The sequence below is a fragment of the Pempheris klunzingeri genome, chromosome 19, assembly GCF_042242105.1.
Source record: "Pempheris klunzingeri isolate RE-2024b chromosome 19, fPemKlu1.hap1, whole genome shotgun sequence".
In the NCBI taxonomy this organism is placed as follows: Eukaryota; Metazoa; Chordata; class Actinopteri; order Acropomatiformes; family Pempheridae; genus Pempheris; species Pempheris klunzingeri.
Genome location: NC_092030.1, coordinates 17,129,699 through 17,157,552, shown reverse-complemented (window position 1 = coordinate 17,157,552; position 27,854 = coordinate 17,129,699). Strand labels below are relative to the sequence as shown.

Below are 27,854 nucleotides of genomic sequence, written 5' to 3'. Positions count from 1 at the left end.
CTTACCAGATTAACAGAAAGACATACAGAGGACTGTAATTGAAATATTCATGTCATTTCAATGGCATTAAAGGACCATAATGGACCAGAAATGTTAGTCTAATGGTCTATAGTCTTGTGATCATCAGAACCCTGGCGATATATTTGAGACCACTTAAGTGTGAACAAGTATGAATTAATTTTACGGAGGTTTGCAAACAAGACTGATGGTGGTTAGTGATACTTGGGAATGGCACACATTTCAAACTGAGCCACAATGTGTGACCACAGAAAACACAATGTAAATTGTAAGACTTAAGCAATGCATTAGATATCTAACTCCCAGTCCATAACTCTTTAATGTACAATTGTGTGTGCCCCATCTTAGACATAGCTGGATCCATAAGGCCCATCTGACTGATGAAAATAAATCTATATGGCACTGCAGTGCTGAGTTGTCCCATAGTGCTTGCCTCTTATGGCTATATTTATATTTATTGCACTCATGGGTAAGCTTTCTCTGTAAATAATTAATGTTTTATTTATTCCATTTGTCCATATTTGCTAGTGACATTCTTTTAAATTTCTCTCTCCTCCGTGATACATTATGTTCCTTACTTTTTCTCATGCATTAACACATTTATGTCTAATGCACTTCCGCACTCTTTTCCACAAAGAAGTTTTTGAAGCCGATAATGAAACTGTGATTTCGGGGTGTACTGGGAGCATTTGAAGGCATCATACTACGCCGCCTACGCTTTTGACGAATCGCGCAGGAACCTGGGCGCCTCCCATCCTCCGTACGGAGCACAGCCGCCAGAGTAGAGACGCACACAGCGGAGTCCGGTCCATCTCTGCCCGCAGCTAGCTAACCCCGCAGCAAGGCCACTGCGGGAAGATGGCGACGGAAAAACAGAAACATGAAGGAAGAGTTAAAATTGGACATTACATTCTCGGAGACACGCTCGGAGTGGGGACGTTTGGGAAGGTTAAAGGTATGTCCGACCGCCTTGACGCTTGTGCATCCTGCCAACGGAAAGATGTCGGCAACGGGAGCTTTTAGCTTTAGCTGCTAATTTAGCTTGCTACGAAAGCTAACTTGTCGCAACGCCAGGAAGGCAGCTAACACACTTGTTGTCCTGCTAGTTAGCTCAACTTGTTTGTGACAAACATGACGTTTTTTTTGTATGTGTCTGCAGTCGCCAGTCACAGCCTCGTATTGCAAGTTTGAGGACATTTGCCTCTATTTTGCCACTTATATTTCAGTTAGCTTTGGTGGCGTTGTGAGCTAGCCGGAGAGCCACAAGTCGCTTGTCAAGACAGACACCGGGAAGTAAACCCTCCTGGTGTTAGCGCTAGCTAACCGGCTATATATTAATTAGTAGCATACAGTAGCTATCCCGGCTCCTCTTCTATCTTTCTGAACATGATATAAGCAAGATCTCCAGCTTGACACTGCATTTGGTCGTAACTCTGCCCTCTTTATGAATTTTATCCACCATCCTACTGATGAGACAGTGATACCATAAATGTGTGTAAGGGGGGGGGGGGGCAGGGCAGTCCAGTGTTGTCAGTCCAGAGGGCGGTGCGATCAGTATGTAAATATGCAGCTTGTTGTCGGTCTAACACACTTATTGGATTTCGTAAACTTATAATTGCAGATATGTCCATATTTCCGACTGATGTGATTGTCTAATAGGTGAAAACCTCTTTTGTAGGTTGCTGTCTGTTTCACCATGTAATGCCTTGTGTTTCTTAGTAACACTTGATTTAACCACAACATGCCCAAATGAAGTGAACCAGCCAGGCCCTCTGCAGAAAAGAAACAGAACAATCACTAGTTTTGTTTACTGTCAATTCCTTCCCACTGAGTCATCTCTCTGCACTTAGTTTTTTGTTGTTCTTGTAGCTTGTTGTTCCTGTGCTTTTGGTCTTGATTACTGGACACTTGGTTAATAGTTCACCACTAGCACAAGTGGTTAATCAATAGCAACTGTTTACTAACTCCCTTGTGCAAGTGTGCTGGGTGCCCACCATCCATTCAGATGTTAGTTTTTTCTCTGCATGGTAGATTTGTTCTGATATGTTCCAGGAGAGTTTACATAATTTTCTCCAGGCTACAACTGTTGCATATCCCTGTTGTCATGTGAAATCTTTGCAACATCAGTTATAGTTCTTTTCTTTGGGTGTAGATAAATATCAAACCTTAAGGGCTGAGAACTCCCTTCAAACTACATCCCCAAGCTAAAAACAAACTGTTTGGATTGTTTTTTCATCTGTATTTTGTTATTGCTATGAAGCTTATATAATAATAATAATAGCTATAATCAGCATTCTTATATTAATAACAGATCTCATGCCAAGTTTTATGAGAATTGGCTTACTTGTTGTGATGACTCTTAGGAGAAATATCACTTGACTCTGCACTTCCCATCACCTCTACAGAGCATTGTCGTTTCCTTTAGGTTGTGGCATTCTGGCCCACAGTTTTACCGTTTTGGTTCACTAAACATCCTGTATGCTATCTGCTCAGCAAGAAACGGCAATTGGCCAAAGTTTGTGACCAGCTGGTAAACATAGTGGAGTATTTAGTGGCGTAAAGGCAAGTTGTTAACCTTATGAGCTGGTGGAGAAGCAGTGGACATAAACACAGCTCTAAATAAATGTTGCCCTGTGTCAGCTGGATGTAGAAATAAGCAGCTCTTTGCTAACATGTTTGCCATATCAACTTTATTAAGTGATGATATGTCGATGTTATGTTTACAGCTTTTGTCTGCTCCCCCCAAGTGGCCAAAAAAAATCAGTTAGTGCATGTTTAAAACAAGGTATACATCTCATAGCGCCAGTAGTTTTGCATATTTCTGTGATATCTTCTCCTTCAATTTGTTTTTTTTTTATCTTTTATATGTCCTGGGCTGTAATAGGCATCACTCATCTGTGTTCATTTTGTTATACCCTGCAGTTGGCCAACATGAGCTGACCAAGCACCAAGTGGCGGTGAAGATCTTGAACAGGCAGAAGATCCGCAGTTTGGATGTGGTGGGAAAGATCCGCAGGGAGATCCAAAACCTCAAGCTTTTCAGGCATCCTCACATAATTAAACTGTAAGTCCTAGATTACACCCTGCTCACTGCTCAATAATCCCCCTGCCGCCACATTAATGCCACCCACTGAGCTATTTCCAGGCTTTAATGGTGTGTTTTAGGATACATCCATCTAGGACGATATCTGTCTGACCCAGTCTCCTCTCCTTTCAATCCTCGGCTCATTCTGCTTTATTGCCCGTTGTGGTTATCTCCTCTTTTGACCTTTTCATTTTAATGTAAAAAAAAGTGCTTTATCCCCGTCATTTATGATCCGAATTAGTGTTTTTGTCAAAGCAAACATACTCTATGTTCTGTTTTAAATAGTTTATGCTACTGCTGATAACAGTTGCATGTGTTGGTGCAGATAGATACATGACTACGTGATTTTGAATGAGTCATTGTTTGAGTTCACATGTCTGACCTGACTGTGACACTTTTCAGAGTAACCACTATTAGCCTAAAGTGAACACTATTTGGCAACACGAAAATGCTGTGGTGGTTCATTGTTGCTGAAAAAGTCACATCTTAAAATATGATCATAAATTTGCAGAGATACCATTTGCCTGGTATGTAAATCTACACAGATTACAACAACTGTGGCCCAAGGCCACAGTTAAGGGGTCGTTAAACTGACGAGGAGGTGTGGCTAATTGTCTAAAATACCAGCTCCATGTCATGCATGCACAAGAATGTAAACTCTGTAGGGAGAGGGAGAGAGAGAGAGAGAGAGATCCCATCTTTGACAGGGGGCACAAACACTCAGGCAGAGTGCATAGCATTGCCCATCTAGTCTGAATAATGTCTAGTGTAGTAAATGGAGCAATCTGACACAATACAGCTTCACTTGGTTTACAGGATGTTTGTAGCAATCGTGACCCATGACACGAGCACTTAGTCAGCATCTTTGACATCTGCTGAAGCTTTGGTAATTAAATTTTCCTGTTGTGGACTGTGCCACAATCATTTACCAGACATGTTCATTTTGTGACATTTTGAACTGAGGATAATAGGGTCAGTGTTTTTTTACTACAGTACCGTAACTCTGTCACATTGTCATTACTGTGCCTTTAGTATTTGAGACTTAAAACTGAAGCACTGCAAGGTTACAACCTGGTTCCTCTGCTGCTAACAGAAGTTTCAGTTGATTTATTCTGCTTCTTGATCGAGAGATGTGACTTATGTGCAAACGTAGCCACACAGCCAGTGTTGTCTTAATACAGTAGATGTTAGCATGATAGGTGTCTGTGTGTATGTCTTTTATGAACATTTATTAACAACTAACCAACAATTGAGAGCCTTTATCAACATGTTTGACGTAGCAATATCATATTGTTGCTCTGCCATGGGCCTAGAGAGGTTTTATGCATGTCTGGTGAGACGTGAAGAACACCAAACCTTTTCTTCTTGCCACTTTTGAGGTTTCTACAATATTCCATAAATGGATAGCAAATCCAATAGATTTAAAAGCACACAATCCTATATTTTCTTTGTACAAACAAGGAAAAAATAAATCGTAACTGTCTGTATTTGAACAGTGGAATATCTGCTAATTGTTATTGAGTCACACGATTTTAAATTTGTGTTAATGTCTACAGGTATCAGGTTATTAGCACCCCTACAGATATCTTCATGGTGATGGAGTATGTCTCAGGTGGCGAGCTCTTCGACTACATCTGCAAAAATGGAAAGGTAATGCACTGTCCTATAATCCAGTATAATGGTGTCCCTCATTTTCTTTCACCCTTTCCATCTTGTAGCATTGTTATATATTTTCTCATCAGTGAGGGGAACAGAACACAGAAGTGCATTATGTGCTTGGTGTTATTGGCAGCCTTCGGTGCGGATACGGTAACCTGTGAACTAAAAACTAACAGCGACTGGAAAAGATATCAAAACACAACGCGAAGCGCTGCTTAGTCAGCTTTGATGTGTGAACTGATTCACAGAGAAGATCTCACCAAATGGATCATTTCTGCTTTGACAGTTGGATGAAAAGGAGAGTCGTCGGCTGTTCCAGCAGATTATCTCAGCAGTAGATTACTGCCACAGACACATGGTGGTGCACAGAGACCTCAAGCCTGAAAATGTCCTCCTTGATGCACACATGAATGCCAAGATTGCAGACTTTGGTAAGTGTGTCTTAGTCCGAAACTTCGGACTCTTACCAGATTACATTGTTTTAATATAAAAATAATGTGCACAATAGGACAGGACTTTGTTCAGTAACTCTAAATGAAATGTACCTTGTGGAGTTTTTGACCTGTAATAGAGCTATGGAACAACATTTTCATGAGTGGGTTTCACCTTTTTCTTTTATGATATGTAGAGATGCACCAATCCAGTTTGTTGGGTCACTATCAGGGCTGATACTGACTTTTTTATGTGCAAATTTTTTGTCTATGTCATTATAAAATGTAGTGTTTCTATTATCCTTTATACTCATCAAGTCAGTGCGGGTGGCTGACTCAGTTTTTAGTGCTGAATCATCCCGGGTATCATGTTACCTTTTTGTAGAGAAAAAAATTCCAGTAAGTTCCACACACTGATGTACGCACACTTTAAATTTGGGAAAAATAGTGCACTGGTGTCTGATCAGCAATCTGTATACCCTGAGTTGAGGTATTGAAATCAGGAGAGAAAAGGTTGGACTGGTGTATCCCTAAATACACAGATGCGTACGATGAAATACACAGGAGATTTTTCACTCTATTCTGCTGATTGACAGGACTAAGCCGAGGAAGTGCAGTAACATGCCAGCAAGGAAGATGAAAACTAACAGTTAGTGTACATGGATGCAAACAATCCAGGCTTAAAAATATTTTAGAAAAGCAAATGTTGTATGAAGAAGGAAATGTATTTGGGATGTTTGTTAAGCCTCAAGGACTACACTCAGTGCATTGTGGTTAGAATGACATGTAAACATGACTGTGTTTCTTTTACAAGAAAACACAGCAGGTTACTTTTAAGCCTCAATCTACATGTGCAGAACTTGTTTTCAAACTCAGAATTTCACCTTATTTTACTCTGTCCTCTTTAGCAGATCTTTTTCCAAATTCTTTTGAATTTTGATTTTTTTTTAATCTTTATTGCATCCATCTATTTTTATTGTGTCATTGCTCTGTGATATTTTTCTGTGGGTAATTCTTGCTTTAGCTGTGAGAGAAAAAGGCATTTGCTCCTTGCTGGAGACTTGAACTGCAGTAACTGTAGAACCTACAGAGCCTATAGAGAATTATCACCCAACTCTGCAGTTTTCCTCAGTTGACAGGGTTTTATAATGAGTGTCAACTCTATTGTTTAGCTGTTAAACTTAACTAGTTTTTCATTCTCACTGCTCTTATAGTGTCTTTTTTTGGCTACAGCAGGCACCAGATTTAGGTGGAAAAAAGCTCTAAAACCCACATTTCAGTATCATACAACAAACAGACAAAAATAGTGGCGAGCTGATGAAGATAGTGGAGTGTTTAACAGCTAAAGAGTGAAATATTTCCCCCAGGAGTTGGCAGAAACCAAAAACAGAGTCAAAAGATAGAGGAATATTGGACTTATTGGATTCACCAGGTGACCAGAGATTCAACTCAAAATGAATAATGATATTTCTCCATAACTGTAGGGTGTGTAAATAAACCAATGTTTGTTAACATAATCAACTTAAAAGATGCTGATATGTCAATGTGTGTTCACAACGTCTTTCTGCTGGCCCACAGGGCCCAAAAAAGAATCTGTAACTGAAGGTTCAAATGTATGGGTGTTTTAATTACACGTGTATGCTATATAACGGTGTCAAATTCTGCATAGGTTTATCAAACATGATGTCAGATGGAGAGTTCCTGCGAACAAGCTGTGGTTCTCCAAACTATGCTGCTCCTGAGGTCATCTCAGGAAGGTAATATTATTTTTGCCATCATTAAAAGTCGAAATTGACACAGAACTTTTAACAGCCTCCAATTATGTTGCTACTAGATGTTTCTGAATAACTCTAACAAACTAAAATGTAGCTGTCGTGATTACAGGATGTTTATTTTTACTCGTCCTCAGGTTATATGCTGGTCCAGAGGTAGATATCTGGAGCAGTGGGGTCATTCTCTATGCCTTGTTGTGTGGGACACTTCCTTTCGATGATGACCATGTGCCAACACTCTTTAAGAAGATCTGCGACGGGATCTTTTTCACCCCACAGTATCTGAACCCTTCGGTAATAAGCCTCCTTAAACACATGCTGCAGGTGGACCCCATGAAAAGAGCCACCATCAGAGAAATTCGGTGAGTTGCCCAGCTTAATTACAAAGCCAAATGATAATTAAACACGTTTAGTCTTACTGATTCAGTTGCATTCATGCTCTGTACGTAAATTTCTCCTCCCACAGAGAGGATGAGTGGTTCAAACAGGACCTACCCAAGTACTTGTTTCCTGAGGACCCCTCCTACAGCAACAACATGATTGATGATGAGGCCCTGAAGGAGGTATGCGAGAAGTTTGAATGCACAGAGGAGGAGGTCCTAGCCTGCATATACAGCCGCAACCATCAGGATCCTTTGGCCGTGGCCTACCACCTCATCATTGACAATCGTCGCATCATGAGCGAAGCCAAGGATTTCTACCTGGCATCCAGCCCTCCCGACTCTTTTCTAGACGACCAGCACCTGACCTCGTCTGGTGCAGCCGTGACCGGCATTGTCAAACCCCACCCTGAGCGTGTACCCTTCCTCGTGGCGGAGACTCTTCCCAGGCCCCGCCACACATTGGATGAATTGAACCCCCAGAAGTCCAAGCACCAGGGTGTTAGGAGGGCCAAGTGGCACCTGGGTATCCGCAGCCAGAGTAGACCCAATGATATCATGTCAGAAGTGTGTCGTGCCATGAAACAGCTGGATTATGAGTGGAAGGTAAGGAAAAACTGCACGTGAGGTTCTAATGGTTCTTCATTTGTTGATGTTAAAATGCGATCACATATATAAACATGAATTAATGTTGAGATCATGTTATGTTATCAGAGGACTCTTTAAAAAGGTAGCTTTATACAGTCATTGTTTCTTCACCCTTCATAACTCCTCCAGGTTGTAAATCCATATTATCTACGTGTGAGAAGGAAGAATCCAATTACCGGAATGCAAACCAAGATGAGCCTTCAACTCTACCAGGTGGACAGTAGAACCTACCTCCTTGACTTCCGTAGCATAGATGGTAAGTCTTAACCACACTGTCAGTTGCATTTACTGAGATGTATGTGGAAAAACAAAAATGTATGTGTTAAAAGATGGTCAAAATGCTAGATGTGTTATTATCCAATGTTATTGTAAACCAGACTCATACCACTTCTATATCAGGGTATAACCTGATAACATTGAAACGATATCCTGGTAAGCCCTGGATTCAGCTCCCTGTATCTATGTAGTGTTTATTCTGTCCTGTAGCAGGCTGCATCAGTGCAGACTTCATAAATGATTGACTTAGGGTTGAGGGCTTGGGCTTTTACAGTCTGTGTAGGTGTGCAGCGGTAGCTCAAAGGAAAATATGAGATAAGTGTGTTGTTAGAGGCCATTAACGTTGCATAGGCATGCTGTGTAAAGGGTACAGGGGGCACTACATTTTGACAGACTACGGCGAAGTCAGGCACAGAGTTTATGTTTATCAGGTGTTTTTGTAAGTCATGGCTTCAAGGAATGGAAGCCTGATTGAATTTGGCATTAATGTCAAAAGCTCATTGCTTAGAAATGCAGAACCTCTGAAGCTGATTAATGAGATTTCGTTTGTGGTTTCGGCCATGTTCATCAAGTTAGAACTGAAACTTTGATCGTGACATCACTACAATATTTCTTAGTTGTATATAATTATTAGTCAGCATGACCTGGACCCAGGTAAGTGGCAGAGCATGATGATGATGATGATGATGATGATAGATGGATTAGCCAGTTCTGAATAAAAGTAACACTTATAATTCGATGAGCTTCCTAGCTGTAGCTAGCATTGTTTGCTGGATATCAGATGTATTAAAACTTCATAAAAAAGGATTGAAAAGCTGCCTGCGTGCACAATCCACTGAATGAACTGAAAGACTTATTTGTATGAGTATTTTGCTGAAAACATTTTGTGTCTTGTGTTATTCAGATGATATGTTGGAGACAAAATCTGGAACTGCTACCCCTCTCCGCTCTGGGTCTGTGGGCAACTACCGCACCACTATTAAGAACGATGTAGATGGGGCAGACGCTTCAGCTACATCTAGCACTGTGCACCCCACCAAGGCTGCAGAAGGCTCTTTAGCTTCATCATTGACCTCATCCATCGACTCAACGGGAGGGGTGGACAACGCGACTGTCCCCCGACCAGGAAGCCACACCATCGAGTTCTTTGAGATGTGTGCAAATCTTATTAAACTACTTGCACGATAGCTTGCAAAACAATCGCTAGCCTTTTTTCCTCTCCGAGTGTCTTTATAGCAATAAGCATGCAACCGATTCATGGCTCAATTCATCCCGCCTGAGGATGAAGTGATTGTTCCATGGCACTGATGCAGGTTAGCGTTCTCTAAGTGGAAGTGATGTATACTGAGCTGGCAGGGAATGTAAGGTGTTACCGGGAAAGATGAATGACAAGCTACTTAATAGCAAGGACAGAACAACATTTAGGTGGGGGGTTTACAATTTTCTGATCAATTTAATAGCAAATCACCACATCCCACCTTTACATATACGTGCAAGTGATTACACTGAATTTTCTGTACTGTAGCCAGTGAGCACTGCTTTCCAGTACAGAGAACAAGATCAAGTTTTTGCCTGCAGAGAAGGAAGCCACCCACTGAGGGTTTGGTATTTGGGTGGCAGTCGAATAGGATGCAGGAAGCACTTTTGCACAAGTATCTTTTATTTCCTGCTGCTCTTGTATTTCTCTCAGTGGGGGACGGAGAAGTGGTGCAGATGTATCGGGGCGCTGCGCTGGCTATAACTAGGGTTGTCATGCCCATCACATTCATTGGACTCTTAAGAAGTGCAATGACCCTTGTATTTCTGTCTTGTGTCAGGGACAAAATAATGCTTCATCAGATTTCTGTTTGGTTTTCTTTTTTTTTTGTGAATCTGAGTTGACAGAGACTAAATTTTCATGGTTTTGTCCTTGTTGTAAAAATATGTTTGAATTTGTCTGTCCCCTACATTTTTATATATAAAGACGTGAATATATTTATCAGTGCGTTAAGTGGACGCAGTGTTGGTTCTATTGGAAATGGAATTGTTTTTTTTTTTCTTTATTGCATTAAGATCTATTGCTGGATGGTGTATATTTTTCTTTTTTACTGTCTGGTTTTTAAATCAATATCACAGTTTTGTTTCCTTCAATCACAGTTATTCTGATACTTGATTGTCTTTCCAGATGAATATAGCCTGCTTTTACCATTTAAGAGGTATTTTGCCATGACAGTCAAAATCTAGAAATATATCATTTTCAGTGTCACATATTAAAATGACCAGATGATTTTGACTTTTTTGTTGTAATTTCTCTATTTCTTGTTTTATAGATTAAGGATTAGGACTTGAGTATGATTACTGAGTGAAATGCCTTTTGCCTACATTCAATTTGTAATGCCAATCCATCACAAGTGTATAGGCCTCAGGGCTCAATTTGAACATGAGTAGTAAGTAGTAGCAATTACATGCAGTGCATGGACAATGTCTATTGGCAGATAAATACATCCAAAATATTGCCGTTTTTTGGATATGTTTATGTTTTGATTGCCCACACATTCCCTTGGAGGTTGACCTTGGGGAAAAAAAGGTTTACATATGTTGAAACCTGAAACAGATTTGTGAGCTTGGAAATGTAAAGTCCTGCTGGGTAGATAGAGGGGAAAACATCATGTAGTAAGATCAGAAATGTGTGGCTGGTTTAAAAACTTGTCAGACAGAACCTGACACTTGCAAGCTCACAAAGTCTAAAATATGTCTTTAATCACAAGTATGACGCGTTTCCCTCCGTTTCCTGTCCACAGTCTTAAAGTTTTAAGTGGTGTCTGTTGTTTGGCTGCCTTATCATTATCAGTACTGTTAATCAGTTTTTTTTTTATGTCGAAAAAAGTTGGAATTTAGTGCTGGTCAGAATTATTGGCACCTTTTGCAGTTTTAAGGGTTGATGTCCACAAATTATTTCCTCAGTGTTGTTAATTCACAATTACTGTTAATTAAGATTATTTAAAGTATCATCACTACAAAAAATTAGAAAATTGTGAAATTTAATTTGTTTATGTTGTTGCCAAACTATTATGGACCTCAGTAACTCCTACCACCTTTTAATATGCAATAGGAAAGACAAAGCTCACTTAAAAACTGTACATTGGTTTCTCATTTCATCATCTGCATTTTGTCTTCAGTCAGTTAAACCAGGTTTTTTAAAGAACTTTGCATGTTCTCACTGTATCATCAGACACTTGAAGTTGTATTTTTATTAATTGGAGTTACCAGTTGCTGAAGTCTAGGTTTCCAGTGTTTAGCTCTCCACAGCTTTAAAAATCTAAAATATCTCGTTTGTATGAGTGATTGACATTTCAGAGGTATCATACAACAAAAATTGCCAAGAGTGACAATAATTATGATCATCTTGTTTCTCTTGCTGTCTTGCGAGGCAGGTTTGGACTGAAATATTTAGTTGATATTTGACATTTATGTTTCAGTTTTAAACTAGAGTTTATAAAATAGAGTGATCATGGTTAAAAAAAACACACACACACTATGGTCTCTGAAAGATATTGTAAAATGAAACATTTTTAGTTTTAAAGGGCAGTTGCAAGTTCTGATTACAAAACATGTCATGGGCTCCGTGATGGGTTTTGTAGGAAAGCTGAATGTGTGAAAACTTGACCTTTTTGACCGCTTATTGAGTGGTGTCTTAGTGGACTGTTAGCAGATGAATTCTGTTAGTCTGTCTGAACTGCTTCAAAGAAATATTGTTCTATTTTTGTTTGGTGTGTAAAGGGACCCTACCAGATTGACCAGTGTAAGTCTGAATGGACAGTGTTGAAATCATTTGTATACACAACTGCCTAATAAACTGCTAAATTGCACACAATTCTGCTGAAGTCTCTTTGTATGTTTCTAGTCTTTTGACTCAGAATAACATGAAATATGAGTGAGATCACATTTATTCTTTCATATCTTTCCTAACTATTCAGCTTTAGTGTATTTCTGTGGAACATTGCTTTACTGTGATGGAAGGCAGTGATCATTTTAGATCAAGATCCGCTCTCGAATACCGGCTTTTTGTTCTTTTTTGTGTTTTCTCTGTTTGTACTGCACTGCGCAGATGTCATGCGCTGTTACCATAGAACAGACAAGCACTGCTGGATATTGCCAAACTTTCGCACAACTTGGAGTTTAGCGGATTCATACCACCGGACCTGCAAATCATTGTGCGTCCCCATGAGCACCACCACCACCACCACCAGGAACCCTGGAGAAACAGTCACGTGCGTCACATGTTAAGTGCTCGCTCTGCTGCATTCACATCTGGCAACGAGACCGAGTACAAAGCTGCGAAGTCCGGACTGAGAAAGGCCATCACAGGCAGTACAGAGAGAAGCTGGGTGGCTTCTATTCCTCTGCTGACTCCAGGCGCGTGTGGCAGGGCCTGCAGCACATCACGGACTACAGGAGCAGCTCCAGTACCACCGGTGCCACCTCCCTCTCACACCTGGAGAATAAAGACTCCTACATCAGGATGCTCTTTATCGACTACAGCTCTGCGTTCAACACGGTCACCCCCACAAGCTGTTCTCACTCAGACTACACCCCCTCCTCTGTGACCGGCTCCTGGACTTTCTGACTGGCAGGCCTCAGTCTGTCAGGATAGGAAACAGGACTTCAGCCAGCATCATCACGAACATCGGCACACCTCAGGGGTGTGTCCTCAGCCCCACCCTCTATGGGGAATTCCACTGGTAAGCTAACAGGCTAGTGGCCAAGAAAGCAGGTCCACCAAAGTGGGAACAAGCACTTAAATTGTCCTTGTAAATCTAACAGAAGTGAATGTCCAGTAGCATATTTCTTGTCTGGAATTCCCTCGCCAACAGCTCTAGGTGGACTGCTCAGGAGAAACAAGTCAAACTTTACATGGCTTTCTGAAACGTCTCTGTTCATACAACGGTAGGCGCCTTGCATTGTGGGACACAGTAGGTGAAGTAGACTGGTCCCATGCATGCTGCAGATTTTGCTTTTGTTTGCAAACTGTATAAGACAAACTACATTTTGTCCTATTCAATACAAACTGCCAGTCTAGTAGGCCATTTCCAGTACAGCCCTAGTCTTTTGTTGTGTTAAGGCTTTAGCCTCTTATGTTACTTCACAGGTGATTTTTTTGTGTGTGTTTGAAGTTTATTCTTATTCTTTTGATGATGTCACAGTTGGTTGGAATAGTGACCTCACAGATGATGTCACAGTTGGTTGGAATGGTGACCTCACATATGATGTCACAAATGATGTCACCAGTTGTCATACGGAAGTTTGTATATAGACCTTGAAAAGATCAAACCCACTGAGTTGGAGTCGACCCGCTCCCTTAGATGGGATGATGCAGCGGGTGTCCCTCGACAAACAGAGGCCTCGAGTTGAGCCGTCGAGTTTCTGCAGGGTGTTCCCCCCGCTGTCAGATTCACTCGGCGTGCAAGATCGGGTATAGGGGAAGCCAAGCTTGACTCGTTTCCGTAGCGCTGCTTCTGTTTGTGTGCCGCCTGCATCATTCCATCTTCGTATTTACTTTTCAACTATGAATTTTTATCTGGACTCGGGGCTTGGTTTGTGTACCGCCACTTTGAGGCCTTGAGTCCCGCTGTACAGGCGGCGCCATATTGTTTTCATGGCCCTCGCCATCTTGGTTTTTTAGCAAACTGCAGCTAGTTTGTTTAAGGAAACAGGACAGGCAGCTGAATCCATGCAAAATGTGATACAGAATTTCACTACTGTACTGCTGGTAGTTTGACGCCATTCATGGCCAGATATCATCTAAGGAACAGCTGAGCAGTCAGACAAAATGAAAAGAGCCTGTCAATCAGACCCAGTATCATTACCATCAACTTTCTAAGAAACCAGTGGAGCCTACAGGAAGTCACTGTACCTTTAGATAGAGCCAGGCTAGCTGTTTCCCCCTGTTTCCAGTCTTTGTGCTAAGCTAAGCTAAGCAGCTGCTGGAAGCAGCACAAGTGTAGTCTCATCAGCAACTGCAGCTGGTTTGTGTCTGTCCATCACCCACAAGGTGGTCCCGTCACTGTCATGCATTGTTTAAGCGTGTCGGTGGGGTTGACACTCAGATTGGATTATCAGGTCATGTGTAATACCTTAAACAAATGGTCTTTTTTAAAACAATTATTCATGCAGAAAAAACAAATCAGCATGTTTTCATATCATTCATATATTAATGAACTTTAGTGACTTTTCAATGATCACAAACTACAGGGGAGAAGTCTGAGCTCTGAAGCTCCAGAAACTTCCATCACAATTGTCACTCCAGTTTTGTGAAATCTGGCACATTAAAAAATGACAAATTCCAGTGTAACTTCCACATCATATGTTCAGTGCAGCCACCGGCTGTATGCAGTAAACTGCAAGCTAATGTTCCCTAACTCTCTAACCTCTACACCCTGTTCACCCATGACTGTGTAGCCTCCCACAAGGACAACACCATCCTGAAGTTTGCGGACGACACCGCTGTGATAGGACGCATCACCGGTGGGGACGATGCAGCCTACAGGAGGGAGGTGGACACTCTGGTGATATGGTGTGAGGACAACAACCTCACCCTCAACATGGACAAGACTAAGGAGATGATAGTGGACATGAGGAGGGAGAGGAGCCCTCATCAGCCACTGCTCATCCGAGGTCAGGAAGTGGAGAGGGTGAGCAGCTTCAAATATCTGGGGGTCCACATCAACGAGGACCTCACCTGGACACTGAACGCCACACAGCTGGTGAAGAAGGCCCAGCAGCGGCTGTACTTCCTGAGGAGGCTGAGGAGGTTTGGCATGTCGTCAAAAATCCTCACCAACTTCTACAGCTGCGTTGTTGAGTCTATCTTGACCGGCTGCATCACTGTGTGGTACGGCAGCACCACCATCATGGACCGCAAACGCCTGCAGAGAGTGGTGAAGACCGCGTCCAAGATCACCAGGACTCCCCTGCTCTCTCTGCAGAGCATCTACAGACGCAGAGTCCACCGGAGGGCTGCCTCCATCATCAAGGACCCCACCCACCCCCAACACAAACTGTTCACTCTCCTCCCCTCAGGCCGGAGGTACAGGAGTCTGAAGTGCAGGACATCCAGACTGAGAAACTCCTTCTTTCCCTCCGCCATCAGGCTCCTTAACAGCCAATAGGAGTCACTACTACTACCTCTAATCTGCACATTCACTTTACCTCATGTTAAATTGCACATTTTGTAAATATATTTATATGTTAGCAATAGCAGTTTATATAGCAATAGTAGTTTATATTTATATTTTATATTTTATCCTCTTCTTTTTTACTCTTTGGCATTCAGTGTGGATGGCAAAGTAAGATTTTCATTGTACAGGGAAACCCGTTTCTGCACTGTACACATGATAATAAACGCTTTGAATCTTCAATCTTGAAGTTTGGAAACTATCCTGGCTCATCCCTGTTGTGCCATCTAGTGGACAAAACTGTGCGTCAGATCCAAGCATTGCATTTTTAGTATAATTGAAGATATTTTTAGTATAATAAATTTTTGATTCTTCTTTCACATAGTGTTAAACACATATCACATATCTAAACTTAAAAAAATAGGTCTCGTGTTTCTTTAAGACGCGATGTAAACATTTATACAGCTTCCGGGTCCTACATCTGAAAGGTCACCAAATATGGCTAAGCATTAGCTTCCGTTAGCTTGTCCAGTTGTGTTCAGGAAAAACTGTACACGTTTGTGCGTATACCTTTTCTCCTGCGTATTTTTGCTGTCTTAAAACAACAGTATGAAATATAGTTAATGTTGTTTATGTTTTGTCAAAATGTATTCACGTGCAGCTTCTTTGAGCAAATGTATCGAGTTAGCAGGAGTTAAGGGAAGTGTTAGGTAGGCTAGCGTAGCTAACGCTAGCTAGCGTTGACATAATTGTTTTCTGTTTCTGAACTAGTCTTACGGTTGTAGTTATTAGCTATATGTCCTACTCTTAAAAATAGATACACCTAACAGCCGTGCTACAATTTAGCCATCCAGATAGCTGGGTAAGCTGCACGAGTATCTGCTAAATGTGCTTAAATTTAGCCAGTATTCTGATATTTCTAAATGAAAATCCGATTGCATTGAGTAGAATGCGTGTGACCGTACCCACCGCTTACCCCGCTCATCTTTCCCCCACAGGATGGCTTCATTTGGCTGGAAGAGGAAAGCTGGCGAGAAGGTTTCAAAGTCAGTGGTGCAGCAGTTTGAGGCTGAGGCTGAGGCTGAGAAGGCAGAGCATGATGAAGCAGGTCTGGAAGAGGAGGTGGACTGGCTGCACGCCATCAAACGACGGCGGAGCATCCTGCTGGAGGACTGTGCAACCAAGAGCAAGAGGCTGAAGGATGAGGGTGCACTGCTGGCTGAGCAAGGCCGGTGAGGGATACTGTTTATAGCTGGCAGCTTTCTGAGCTTGTTGTGTGCACATCACGTGTGTGACAGCTTTACAATAATGTACACAGTAAATTGCTTGTATACAGAAGCACAGAGTAAGTCGACATAGAAGTATTAGTTGTTGTGTGGGTGGAGGGAGTATTTAGTTTTCATTAGAAACATGCACATTGTACTGTTAAATCCTAGGCATTGAATATTGGATTACCTGTTGCATTGATAAAAAACTATTAAGCTGAACAAACAAGCTTTATGCACACGCCATTTTTTCTTTTGAAAGGCCTTTTCCATGCTCTGCGCCAGTTTTATAACAAGCAGGATTACAACTTTAATCTTATTTTATTCTATGATACTGAGAGCTTCCTGTGTGTGCTGCTCGACTACTGGCTTGGACAGTTGGTGCTTAATTTCACCTTTAAGGATACTGAGACATCCTGTCCAGAGAGAGAGTTATTTCCGTAGCCAGTGAACCATCAGCTGCTCATCTTCTGAGGCAGGCTCTGTCAAAGATGAGCGATTGGGAAATTTACTGCAGGAGAGGAGAGTGCAGTGAGGATGACACGTCCAGATTTTCTTATGTATTTTGGTCGATCATCACGCTGCATTATCTACAGGAAAGCCTAAAGGAGCTCAATCTTGCCAACAGCAAGGACTTGTGATATTAGAAATTGTCCAAGGGAGGGCACCATTGTACAGAGCATGCAGACCCATCTCACACAGCCAATAGCTCTCCACTGGTGTGCTAACCAAGAGAAACATTCTATAAATATTGTTGTTCAAAGGCATATTTTAACATTATCTAATGACTTTTTTGTGGCTTTTTAGTAAGATGTGTTTTGGTGTCTATAATCATATGTTCTTGTGTAGATTTGAATTTCAAAAGCCGAAGAGCTGTATTTCTCGGGATGAGAAGGGTAAATGGATACAACAGTAATTTCTATTTTGGCCATGGGAGAAGCTGGTGCTCAGGCCTGTCAACCTAGATTTAATATTAAAGGGAAAAATAAACGCATGAAGCAATTTAAGGAAAGCTTTTCAAACAGAAAGTGATGAAAAATGCATGTTTAAATTGCTCTTACAAGCTATTCTAGCACCCTGCAAAGTATACTCTTATGGAGAGTTTATGTTATTTTGAATAATGTTAACCGGAGTTAAGTGATGATTCTCTACTTGTGAATTTCAAAGAGATATCCAGCATCACTTTTAGCATTATGTGACTAGCATTACTATCTGACAAAACAAAAACCACTCAGCCTGTGTGTGAAGTTGTCTTTTTTTGTTGGACGCAGATGTTAAAAAACTAAATTATCGGACTATTATCGTTCTTCCACGATAATTGACCTTTATAGCTAAATAAACTACCCCCCCAACCCCAATCCATAAGATGTAATGCTTTTGCCCTTTGTGACTGTCTGTAATTGTATTTGCGAGGAGAAAGTGGATTTTGCTGAGGAAATGATGTTTTGCTGCGCCGTAATGGCTGTTTAGAGGTTTGAGATGGTGTCTGGTCGGGGATGTCAGCCAGGAGTTTTTTCTCCTCTAACAACATTGACCTCTGATGTCAGTCTGTTATTGCCAAGGTTTGGATGCTCCTGATGTAATTGAAGAGCTCCTCTATTACCTGTTTGTGATCTGAATCTCCTCTTGAGTCGCACCCTATGCAGATAGGCAGACCTGTGAAGATAGACATTATCTTCACAGCCATAGTCACTCGTAGGCTCGGCCTCCTGTACTCATACAATTAAAAAGGTTTTTCCAGACACAGTCAATGTTAAGCTATATTTGAGAGTGTACATTTTTAATCTTACATGAGTTTTTTCCTCTTGAACAGTACAGAAAAATACTTTAAACTCTCTGGAAAGACCGTAATCTTCATACAGCTGCACACCAGCATTTTCTGTAATATCAGCTACTGCTGCCATGCAGAGTGGAATCTTAATAAGGGTGACAGACTGTCCTGTCATTGTTCTATATGCATGAATGAGCAAGGTGACTTTTATTCATGAATTGCACCGACTGAAAGGAAAATGAAAAGTGCCCATTGTCTGACTGACTGACGAATGAGCAGTGAATAATGAACAAACAAGCAATCAAAAGCACACCACACGATGCAGAATCCCTATTCATTTGTAAACGTGGCTTAATTCTGGGCCACTGCTCGTTGCTGAATTGAGAGTTAATTTGAGAGTCTTTAGGTCTCTGAACATTTGTTATAGCCGTGCAAAGACTCCGACAAAGCTCAACAGGCCGCTGTCATTTCAAATCGCTTGTACAAAAGATGATTGATAATTCTCTCCTTCACTCAGACATCCGCTTGACCCCATTGTGGGAGTTTTTGTGAGGCAGCAAGTCATCCAAATACTCCTCATAGTTTTCTGATTTGTCTGGCTTCCAACTGCCGTGCTGAGTCAGTTTTTTCAGTCTTTTTGGGGTTTTTGCAAGGTTAGTGCTGTCATCATAACCATGCACTGGGGATGTTTCCTTCTTTTGGACAGCAGTGTGTGAAATGGTCTTAATGTCACAACCCTCTGCTCTTTTCAACAAAAGAGCACGCTCTCTGCCCAGTCTGCTGTACATAGGTTGTGATAAAAGCACAGCTGTCATTTTTAGCTCTTAGGTTTCATGTGGTGTATCACTTCATTGCTTCATTTCCTCACATGATTTTGCAGTGTGTTTTGCCCCATCTTTTGTAAAGATTTCCACACTGCTCGAGGTCCATTTCCCCTCTCTGTTTGTTTAATAGCAATGTTTTCTCAGGCTTGATCCTGGTTCTGCATTTTGTAACTGATTAGTGTTATTGGGCTCATTGTGCAGTTTAATTGCATGTGAATTTTTCAGGATGTCCATAAAGTTATAAAAGATGTAGACACAGCAGACATAGTGATGTCAAACCCAGGATTCCACCTCATAATCTTTCAAAGCCTTTGGCTTGATCAGGCTATTGAAATGATTCCAGAGTCAATATTGACATGAGGAGGAGAGGGTTCTTGCAGTGAGCGCAGACACATTTATGTTTCCATTCATTGTGTGAATGAACATCTGCTTGTCAAAACTCTAAAGACTCACAAACCAAACAAATTTATCTGCAATCATGCTTAATGTGACTTGTTTATTTTTCACCTTGCATGTCTGAAAAGGAGCTATTGGCCACTAAGGGTCTTGCTAGCTCAGAAAGTGTGTGCGTGTGTGTGTTTATTTAGCTTGCTCTTGCTGTAGAGCTTGTACACTCTGTGCTACCAATCTGCCACATATGGGGACAGGTGTTGTGGACCCACAGCTTTATAACGTCAAGAAGCCCCTGTAACAAATTGTTCGCCTTTTTCACTCTATTTATGTGAAAAAAGATCAGTCAGTTCTATTTAGAACTTTTTATTTGAGTAAAAAGTATAACTAAAATGCACAAAACACATTAAAAGTCTGTTCATTTCAAATTTTGAGAGGTTGTAGTCAAGATGGAAAGACAGGATGGGGGAAGCTTTCCAATAACACAAGTGACTTATGTTGTATAAGAAATTACTGGGGAAAACAGCTCCGTGATATCCACTGAACAAACATGTGGCCCTATGTTGATCAAATGAGCGTCCAATTGCAGTGCTTTGTGCAACTGTCTACTTGACCCTATCACGCTTTAGTATTGCATTGAACATCAGCCAAAGTCAGTACAAAGCCATGTTTAACCCGATGTCGTGCAGCATGTCTGTGTCTGGCGTAGCTTTGGGCAACTTTAAATCATAGCCGGCAAACATTAATGTTCTATAAATAGTTCAGATGCGTGGCTTTGTAGCAGTATATTACTACGCAAAGCATACCCTAGCACCTGCTGTCATTAATAAACTCTTTGTATGATCAGTTCCCCAGTTCTATCATGTGTGTTTGAACCATGGCGTGTGTGTTTTTAGGCACAGGGAGGCCATTAAGAAGTGGGACGAGGCCATCCAGCTGACTCCAGACAACCCAGCATTGTATGAGATGAAGTCTCAGGTATTTTATAAACTTATCTTACTGTTTACTCGTTTTGCAGCTTTAAGCTCAAGCTTACCAAACACACATTGTGTTGCTACTGACCACTAGCATGCTGTGTGTGCTCTTCTACACATCCCTTCGTGTGTGTGTTTATGTATCAGCCATCATTGCCACGTAGACCCTCTTTCAGCTGCTGTTTTGGTATGCTTTTAAGCCAGATAAGTGATATCAGCACGTTGATGACACCGCTGAGAGTCTGCAGTATGTTTCCAACAGCTTTCTTTTGCTCCTTTCACTTCCTCTTCCCCTGGGTTGATACTTTACTGTCTTTGAGTATTTTTTGCCTCTTATTTAGCCATCATTCCTCTTCTTCATCTTTGAAAAAAAAGAAAGGTTCCCATAACTGTATGATTTGGAAAAATGGAGAAGACAGGGGAGGTAGACAGACAGACAGACAGACAGACAGACAGAGCTCCCTCCATTATTTCTCATTCATTTACGACGACTAACACAATAAAATCTCTCCCTATAGCCAGAATAATTCACATCGCATGGGGTATTCTAATCCTAATATAATATTATCCATTACTGGATATTTGAGAAGGAAATCATTAGAGGACCAGGCCTATTTTCTTTACTAATGTTATGACGAACTTGAAGCATAAAATAAGCACAGATGTCTATCTTTGCTTAAATGAAGTGTTTGACTACATGTGTATAGCACATCTTGCATACTAATGTCCATTAGCTGCGTTGATGTTATTCACATTCTTCCGGCTGAAAATAGTTTTGACCTCATCATTACTGGCCCCAGATGAGGAGGATTGTTTCACTGATGCTTGTCATTTACTTCTCCTCAATCAGTATTTTGCCTAATATGCACCCTGTATGTCTGCCACCGCAGACTGTAGTGGAGGAAATTGGCTCCATTTGTTACACTGTCACCACATTCTTCTGTCTGCATGAAGGATTTCTAAAAAAGATGCTGCTAATACTGCTGTCATTACAACTGTTGTTGTTGTTCTGGCCACATTTTATTGTGACGTGCTTTTAAAATCCTTCTTCAGTATGAACCAAAGACAGACTCTCAGTGCTCCAAGCGCATTAATAGTTTTACAGAATTACAGGTGCTTAGATTAAAACAACAAATAACAATGGAATAAAAAGCCTCTAGCACTGCCAATAATTAGTGAGCCTCTTGAATCCCCTTAAGTCTCAAATTAATTTAATTGTTATGCAAATACATGCACAGTGGTATAAGCCTGTTGACAGCTCGTTTTCCCATAGAACTACACGCATTTATCCACTTAGTGTCTGACTAAAAGATCTTTCCTAAGACTCTACTGGGTCTGGTAAAAGGTTAATGAGGTGAGCGCAACACAGTTAAAGATGAGCAATAAGTCAATTACAGAGTCACCTTGTAACTACGACTATACAGCATGTTCTTAATGGTGAATGAGTCACATTTGTTTGATTTAATGCTGTTTTACCACTTCTGATGAATGGATGGCTGAAAAACATGTCTAAAACAGCTCCTGTGGAGATCAGCCTCAAGGGTAGTTCAAGGCAAATAAAATCATTATTTTGCGCATACTGTGTTAACACTGGGAATCACTGGATTAGAGGAGGTATAGAGTCTTGAACCAAATCATGTTTCTCTGCAGGTACTGACCATTCTGCAGGAAGTATTCCCAGCTGTGAAGGCAGCAGAGATGGCAGTGAAGTTACATCCCCTTTGGTGGGAGGGCTGGCAGACTCTTGGCCGTGCCCAGCTTAACCTGGGAGAGGTGGACCTGGTGAGTACGACCAGCAATACACTCCAAAATGAGAGTACAGCATGTTCACAAAGCTGTCAAACTGCTGTCAAATTCAGGCCTGCAAACAAATGTACTAGATGGAAGATGTTGCACAACGGGACACGAAAGACTGGAAAGAAAAACCACATAAAATTGTTTACTAATTGCAGATGATCGCGTAAAGGTGTGTTCCACCAAATACAAAGTGAATAGAGTGGTTAGACTGTGCTGACTGCAGAGATAAAAACCAAACGCATTGTTTAAACATAAGCGAAAAGGCACCATTTTGCCTGTGCTAACACACCAAAATTCAAGCTGGCATGTATTGACTGTACCAACATTCACTCAGTAGTGTTGCATAACAGTTGACGGCTCCTCGCTCAGTCAGTCACTAATGATGATCATCTAAATTTCCCTATTTCATTTTTTAACATTTGATTTTGCTACAAGCTATGACTGTTTGTGTCGCTGACTATAAATCAGGTGCGTCTTTGTGTTTGAAGAGCCGTTAAGATACATCAGTTACTTCTGTTTACTACTTTCTGCAAACTCCTTCCTTGCCTCTGAGATGAAGTCCCTCTTTCACAGCACACCCAGGTGCCTGGGGCTGGGACGATTGCATAAATTGCCCCAGAACACGCTGGGACCTGTGGGTGTATGAAACCTGCAGATCACAGTTACACTGTTGGCCCATTTCGAGCTAAGCAAAGAGGGCTGAACTCAGAAAGCCTTCAGCTAATGACCCTGCCTGTCACTCCTAGAGTGAGAGACCTGTCCTACGGCACCAAAAATAACAATGGGAAATGTTGAAAGTTAGTTGAGCAAAAACTAAACCAAATATAGACACACCTCTTTGAATAATAAAGCTATTGGGAAGGAAAGGAATAAAAAAAACACATCTATTTTTAGCCTGACCTGTTCAGTCAAGTTGTACAGCTTTGTATGCATCAACATGTTTGAGTAGCGCCTGTTTGTGCAAATGTGAGTGCAGTGATTCCTCATTTTCTCTTTTATGAGTCTGTTCTTTTCCTTCTTTAATTTCCACTCCTCTCTCTCACTTGAGGAAAATGGAAAGCACCCTAATAAAACAGTATTCCTTCTGATTTAGTTTTTTGTCACTTTTAATGGTATAATAATATTGGAGACTGACATTGAAAACATTGCAACATGACAACGCTGTCACCATTTATCTTCTCATTATCATTAAGTTCTCTTTTGGCTACGACTCTCCCAGAGAAGCCGGTTGATCTGCTTTGGAAGTAACAGTTGGGAATGTTTCACATCAAGCTGTGAGCAGAGATTCTGATGAAGCGGTTAATCGAAAGGCTCATTCTTTCACATAGGAACCAGTCTATTTTTTCTTAATGAAGAATTTCCTTGAAACAGGCCAAATTCTGTATTCAAAGTGATCAGTGATCACAGTGTAGTAGCAGGTTCCCATTTTGTTGAAGCCATTGTTTATGGCCAAGAAAAGCTAGAGTTTGTTTTCGTTCTATTCAGCTTGCCATTTGATGCATCAGTGACACTTCCTCAGCCTAATTTTGGCCTGAACCAAACCTGGATTTTGTTCCAGGGCTGACATTGGATTAGATTTTCATAAGAGATGTGGCTCACTGGGAGTAGGAACAGGTGCAGCTCTAAAGGTGAGCTTTCCTCATTAGGATGTGAACTTGTCAGATATGTGTGTTCTCATCAGTACCACATGTAGGTACATGTAGGAGTACGCTAGCAATTCAGGCTTGCAGGTCCTCAAATGATCCTAAGCAGTGGTATCAGGACCAGTACCATCAAAAACATCTTTTGTGAAGAAAGAAAGTCCACTCTGTAACACAAGCAACCACTTCCGAGTGGAGTGTTGTGTAGTTTCAACAGCTCCAACAGAGTGATATGTCCTCTCTAGTAAAAGGATCTAGCTGTGTGAAGTCAAACTTTCATTCATAGCACATCAATCATTTAAGTTTATCAACTAAATACCTCCAATATTTAGGTCAAGGAAATTCTAAGTTAGTAGGCTTTAACAATGTGTTTAAATACATACTTTATGGACATATAGGTAAAAATAAGTATCGGAATAGGATAAAGGCCACAAAATCACATTGCTCACCTTTTATTGCTCTTTGACTTGTTTTGTTCTAACTGGATGGGTGTGTCATCGCTGTCATTCTAATTCATGCAAAAGTCGGTCATGAGAACTGTGATTGGGTGAACTACTGATCAAAATATGTGTTCAATGTCCAGCCAGGGTCATTTGGATAATTGTGAACCCTTTAAGGTGGAGCCAAGTTAACTGGTATTCCAATTATCTAGTTGGCCTTATTACCATATTAATGTGGACAATTACAAATACATAACTACTAAACAGCAGGTATCTAATATCTGTCAGGACTGATTCATGAGCTCATCAGTGGCGTGTAGCTAAAGGTTGACATCAGGTCCCACAAAAGATTGGTGACCATTTGTATTCCTGTTCAATAGAGCAACCATTTTCACATCAATGAGCAACTGAACAGTCAGCTAAGAGACATTGATGTCTCCTCAATGAAACCATAAATCTGCCTGCAATACAAAACGCTGAGTGCTTGTCGACATGCTGGTGATGTATCCACCTGCTCAGTCAGCTGCACAGATGCCACTGTCACACCATTCATCTGTGAGAATTACAGCAAACCCACAAACAGGCCTGAATTTGGAGACTATAAACTCGTCTTCACCGGCAGTTTGAGCAGTTCCTCCTGTCTGTCATGACCACCTTTCAAAGCGTGTGTCTGAATCCTAATCTCATGCGGTACTGTCCCTGTAGGCTGTGAGGTCCTTCCAGATTTCGATCCACCTGTGCCCATCACAGCAAACCCTCTGGCAGGAAGACCTGGCATGGGCATTGAGGCTACAGAGGCAGCACTTAGCAACCAAGGAGAAATTGCGACAAGAGGAGGAGACCCAAAAGCAGATCATTAATGCCCCTGAGCTCGAGCAGGACTATGATTTTGAGTCTGATGAGGTGCTGGCCGCCTGTGAGGCGGTTGCTGAGCGACAGACACGCTACGAGGAGCTGAAGAGGACTGCCGTGGTCTTGGACACTGAGGGAAATATAAAACATGTAGTCACTGGGGAAGGTGGATCAGAGGACACAGCGACGCCATCAAAAGAACAGTTTGTCAAAGCAAGAGGACTTTGAACTTGTCTCAGCATGAATTGATCGTCCTAGTTACCTTTTTTAGGACTGAATGATATTATTTCTGAAACCACTGTGAGTGTGTAAAGCTAGAAAACTTACCAACTTAGTTCTGGTGAAGGGTTATGTGCAACAGAATGAAAACAAAGAAAAGCATTTGCCATCCCTTTAATGTTAATTGTGTTGAATGTTTGACTCAAAGTCACATTTGGTTCCAGACAGCTAAGTCATATTTCAGCCATTAAATGCCTATTCATCACTATAATCTAAACGCTATAAATCATCTAGTTTTATTACATTGTAATGTGGATTTATCTCCTGAATAGCACAATAGCACTTTTAGCTATTCGCTAATGTACTCTGTAGTTACATTAGATTCTACTTTCTGATTGTCTAAAACAAGACCTTCTCTTTGCAGAGTCCATGGGTTTTAATGAAAATAACAGGATTTCAAATAGTGCTTGGTCTAAATTTTATAAAATGTAGACTCAGTTTACATAAAACATGTACAAATAAAGGAGTGCAATTATCCTATAGACAGAGCAGGCAAAAGTTGGGAACACACAATTGAGGCAACACAATCAAGCATTTGCGTTAAAGCTGTGTGCCTCTAAATTAATTTATCTTTAAGAATCTAGTATTCTCCAGGATTAAAGTATATGAACACAAATCAAAATCCAGAAAGAGAAGTGGTAGAGATGGAGATTTAAGCATGACAGAATAGTTACCTTAACTCAAAAATCCAGCAGCATAATGATGAAGGCCTTTATCAAGCAAAAGGCACGTCAGCTTTGATAGTCAAACATTAATGACGTGAGGTTTCGATATTTTTGTGTGAGATAGATTGTTGCTGAAAAATGGCTTGCATGCTCAGCATATTGTCAAAGTGTAATAAACATCGTGTAATAGCTCTGTTTCTTGCAGTTATATTTCTTGAGGGACTCCAGAGGTTACCTTGTACTTTTATCGTATACTACTGTTTTCTGGAAATGAGCTACAAGTTTCTTCACCAACTTGTTCCAGGATTGATGCAAATGTCATTAGTTTTGCAGGTATTTGGTCATAAACCAAAGTTTTGAACAGTTAATTTTTTTCACCATAAGATGGCATGGCCATCTTCTGGGGATTATGAATCTGACTCTGAACTCACAGCAATCCAGCAAGTTTTTGTTGAGATGTTTTGGTTAAAATCAAAAATGCTAACCTCACTGTGGAGGTAGAGGAAAAGTCAGGGGATCACCAACGTCATTGATGATTCAGATGATTCATCATCTGGTTACCATGAATAACTGTTCAATCTTTTTTTCCAATCCGCTCGGAAGATGTTGACATATGTCACTGAATATGTTTAAACTTTCACCTGCTGGTGTTGCCACAGGAAAAGTTAGAGGATCAGAAATGTCATTAGGATTCATCCTCTGGGCTCCATGAACATCTGTACAAAACTTCTGTACAAAATCTATCTAACAGTTGTTGAGATATTTCAGTTTGGCCCAAAGCAGTGGGCCGACAGACATGTCATGCCATCCTTAGAGCCACGGTGCTGGCGTGAGTGGAAATCTATATACCAAATACAGACTTTCAAGCCAAAACAAAACAAAATAATACTACATTATACATGCGATTCACAGCTGATAAAATACTGTTGATATTGATAATTTGTTGTGTCTTTTCAATAATAAGCTATTTGAAAATAGTACTTCTGTGAATCTTGAGAATGCATTTGAATTAATTTGCAGAACAATATTAGACCACACATAGCAAAATTAAGTTTGAGTTCACCCACTACACACTGAACGCCCTTGGAGGACAAGCAGTAGATCACACTTCTATACAATATGTTACAGGACAAACCAGAGGATTTTATTGCCGAAACAAAGAACAGGAAAAACACAAGAAAGCAGTAGACAGTAAACAACAAGCTGCAGAATTCTCAGTGTCTCCTTTCTAACAGCTTTTAAGTCAGAATGTAAGTAGTGAGACTAATTGTTAAAAAAGTTATGATTTAGATTCATATATTCACAGCTGTGGTTCTATTGTAACCTTGGGAAAAGAAAATCGAAATTGTTGCTATCGGCTGTCAAGCTTTTTTCATGTCTTTTATGTGATGGAGCAATTGCAACAGAACTGGCCTGCATGGAATAAAAGGAGATGAGGTGCTTTTATTCCTTTGTTGTAGCTTCTAGCTGTACATTGCATCTTTGTATAATTATGCAGATTTGAAGGACTCAGGGTTTTTGTGTTCTTTAAAGC

General features: G+C 40.9%; 2 protein-coding genes across 3 annotated transcripts; both read left to right on the top strand.

Annotated features, from left to right (window-relative positions):
* Window positions 1-761: 761 nt before the first annotated feature.
* Window positions 762-12,122, top strand: prkaa1 (protein kinase, AMP-activated, alpha 1 catalytic subunit). Its single transcript, XM_070850258.1, has 9 exons — window positions 762-973; window positions 2,941-3,082; window positions 4,660-4,753; window positions 5,049-5,193; window positions 6,863-6,950; window positions 7,103-7,327; window positions 7,432-7,951; window positions 8,123-8,249; window positions 9,174-12,122. The coding sequence occupies exons 1-9, from the start codon at window positions 877-879 to the stop codon at window positions 9,455-9,457; spliced, it is 1,722 nt and encodes a 573-aa protein (XP_070706359.1). The 5' UTR covers window positions 762-876; the 3' UTR covers window positions 9,458-12,122.
* A 3,793-nt stretch (window positions 12,123-15,915) lies between these two features.
* ttc33 (tetratricopeptide repeat domain 33) lies at window positions 15,916-26,492 on the top strand. 2 transcript variants are annotated; one of them, XM_070850751.1, is made up of 5 exons: window positions 15,916-15,973; window positions 16,422-16,655; window positions 20,570-20,651; window positions 22,298-22,429; window positions 25,230-26,492. In XM_070850751.1, exons 2-5 carry the CDS (start codon window positions 16,423-16,425, stop codon window positions 25,602-25,604), a joined length of 822 nt encoding a protein of 273 aa, XP_070706852.1. In that variant the 5' UTR covers window positions 15,916-15,973; window position 16,422; the 3' UTR covers window positions 25,605-26,492. The 2 variants fall into 2 exon arrangements, with proteins under 2 accessions (XP_070706852.1, XP_070706854.1); XM_070850753.1 differs by having other exon boundaries at window positions 15,952-15,983.
* The last annotated feature ends 1,362 nt before the right edge of the window (window positions 26,493-27,854 follow it).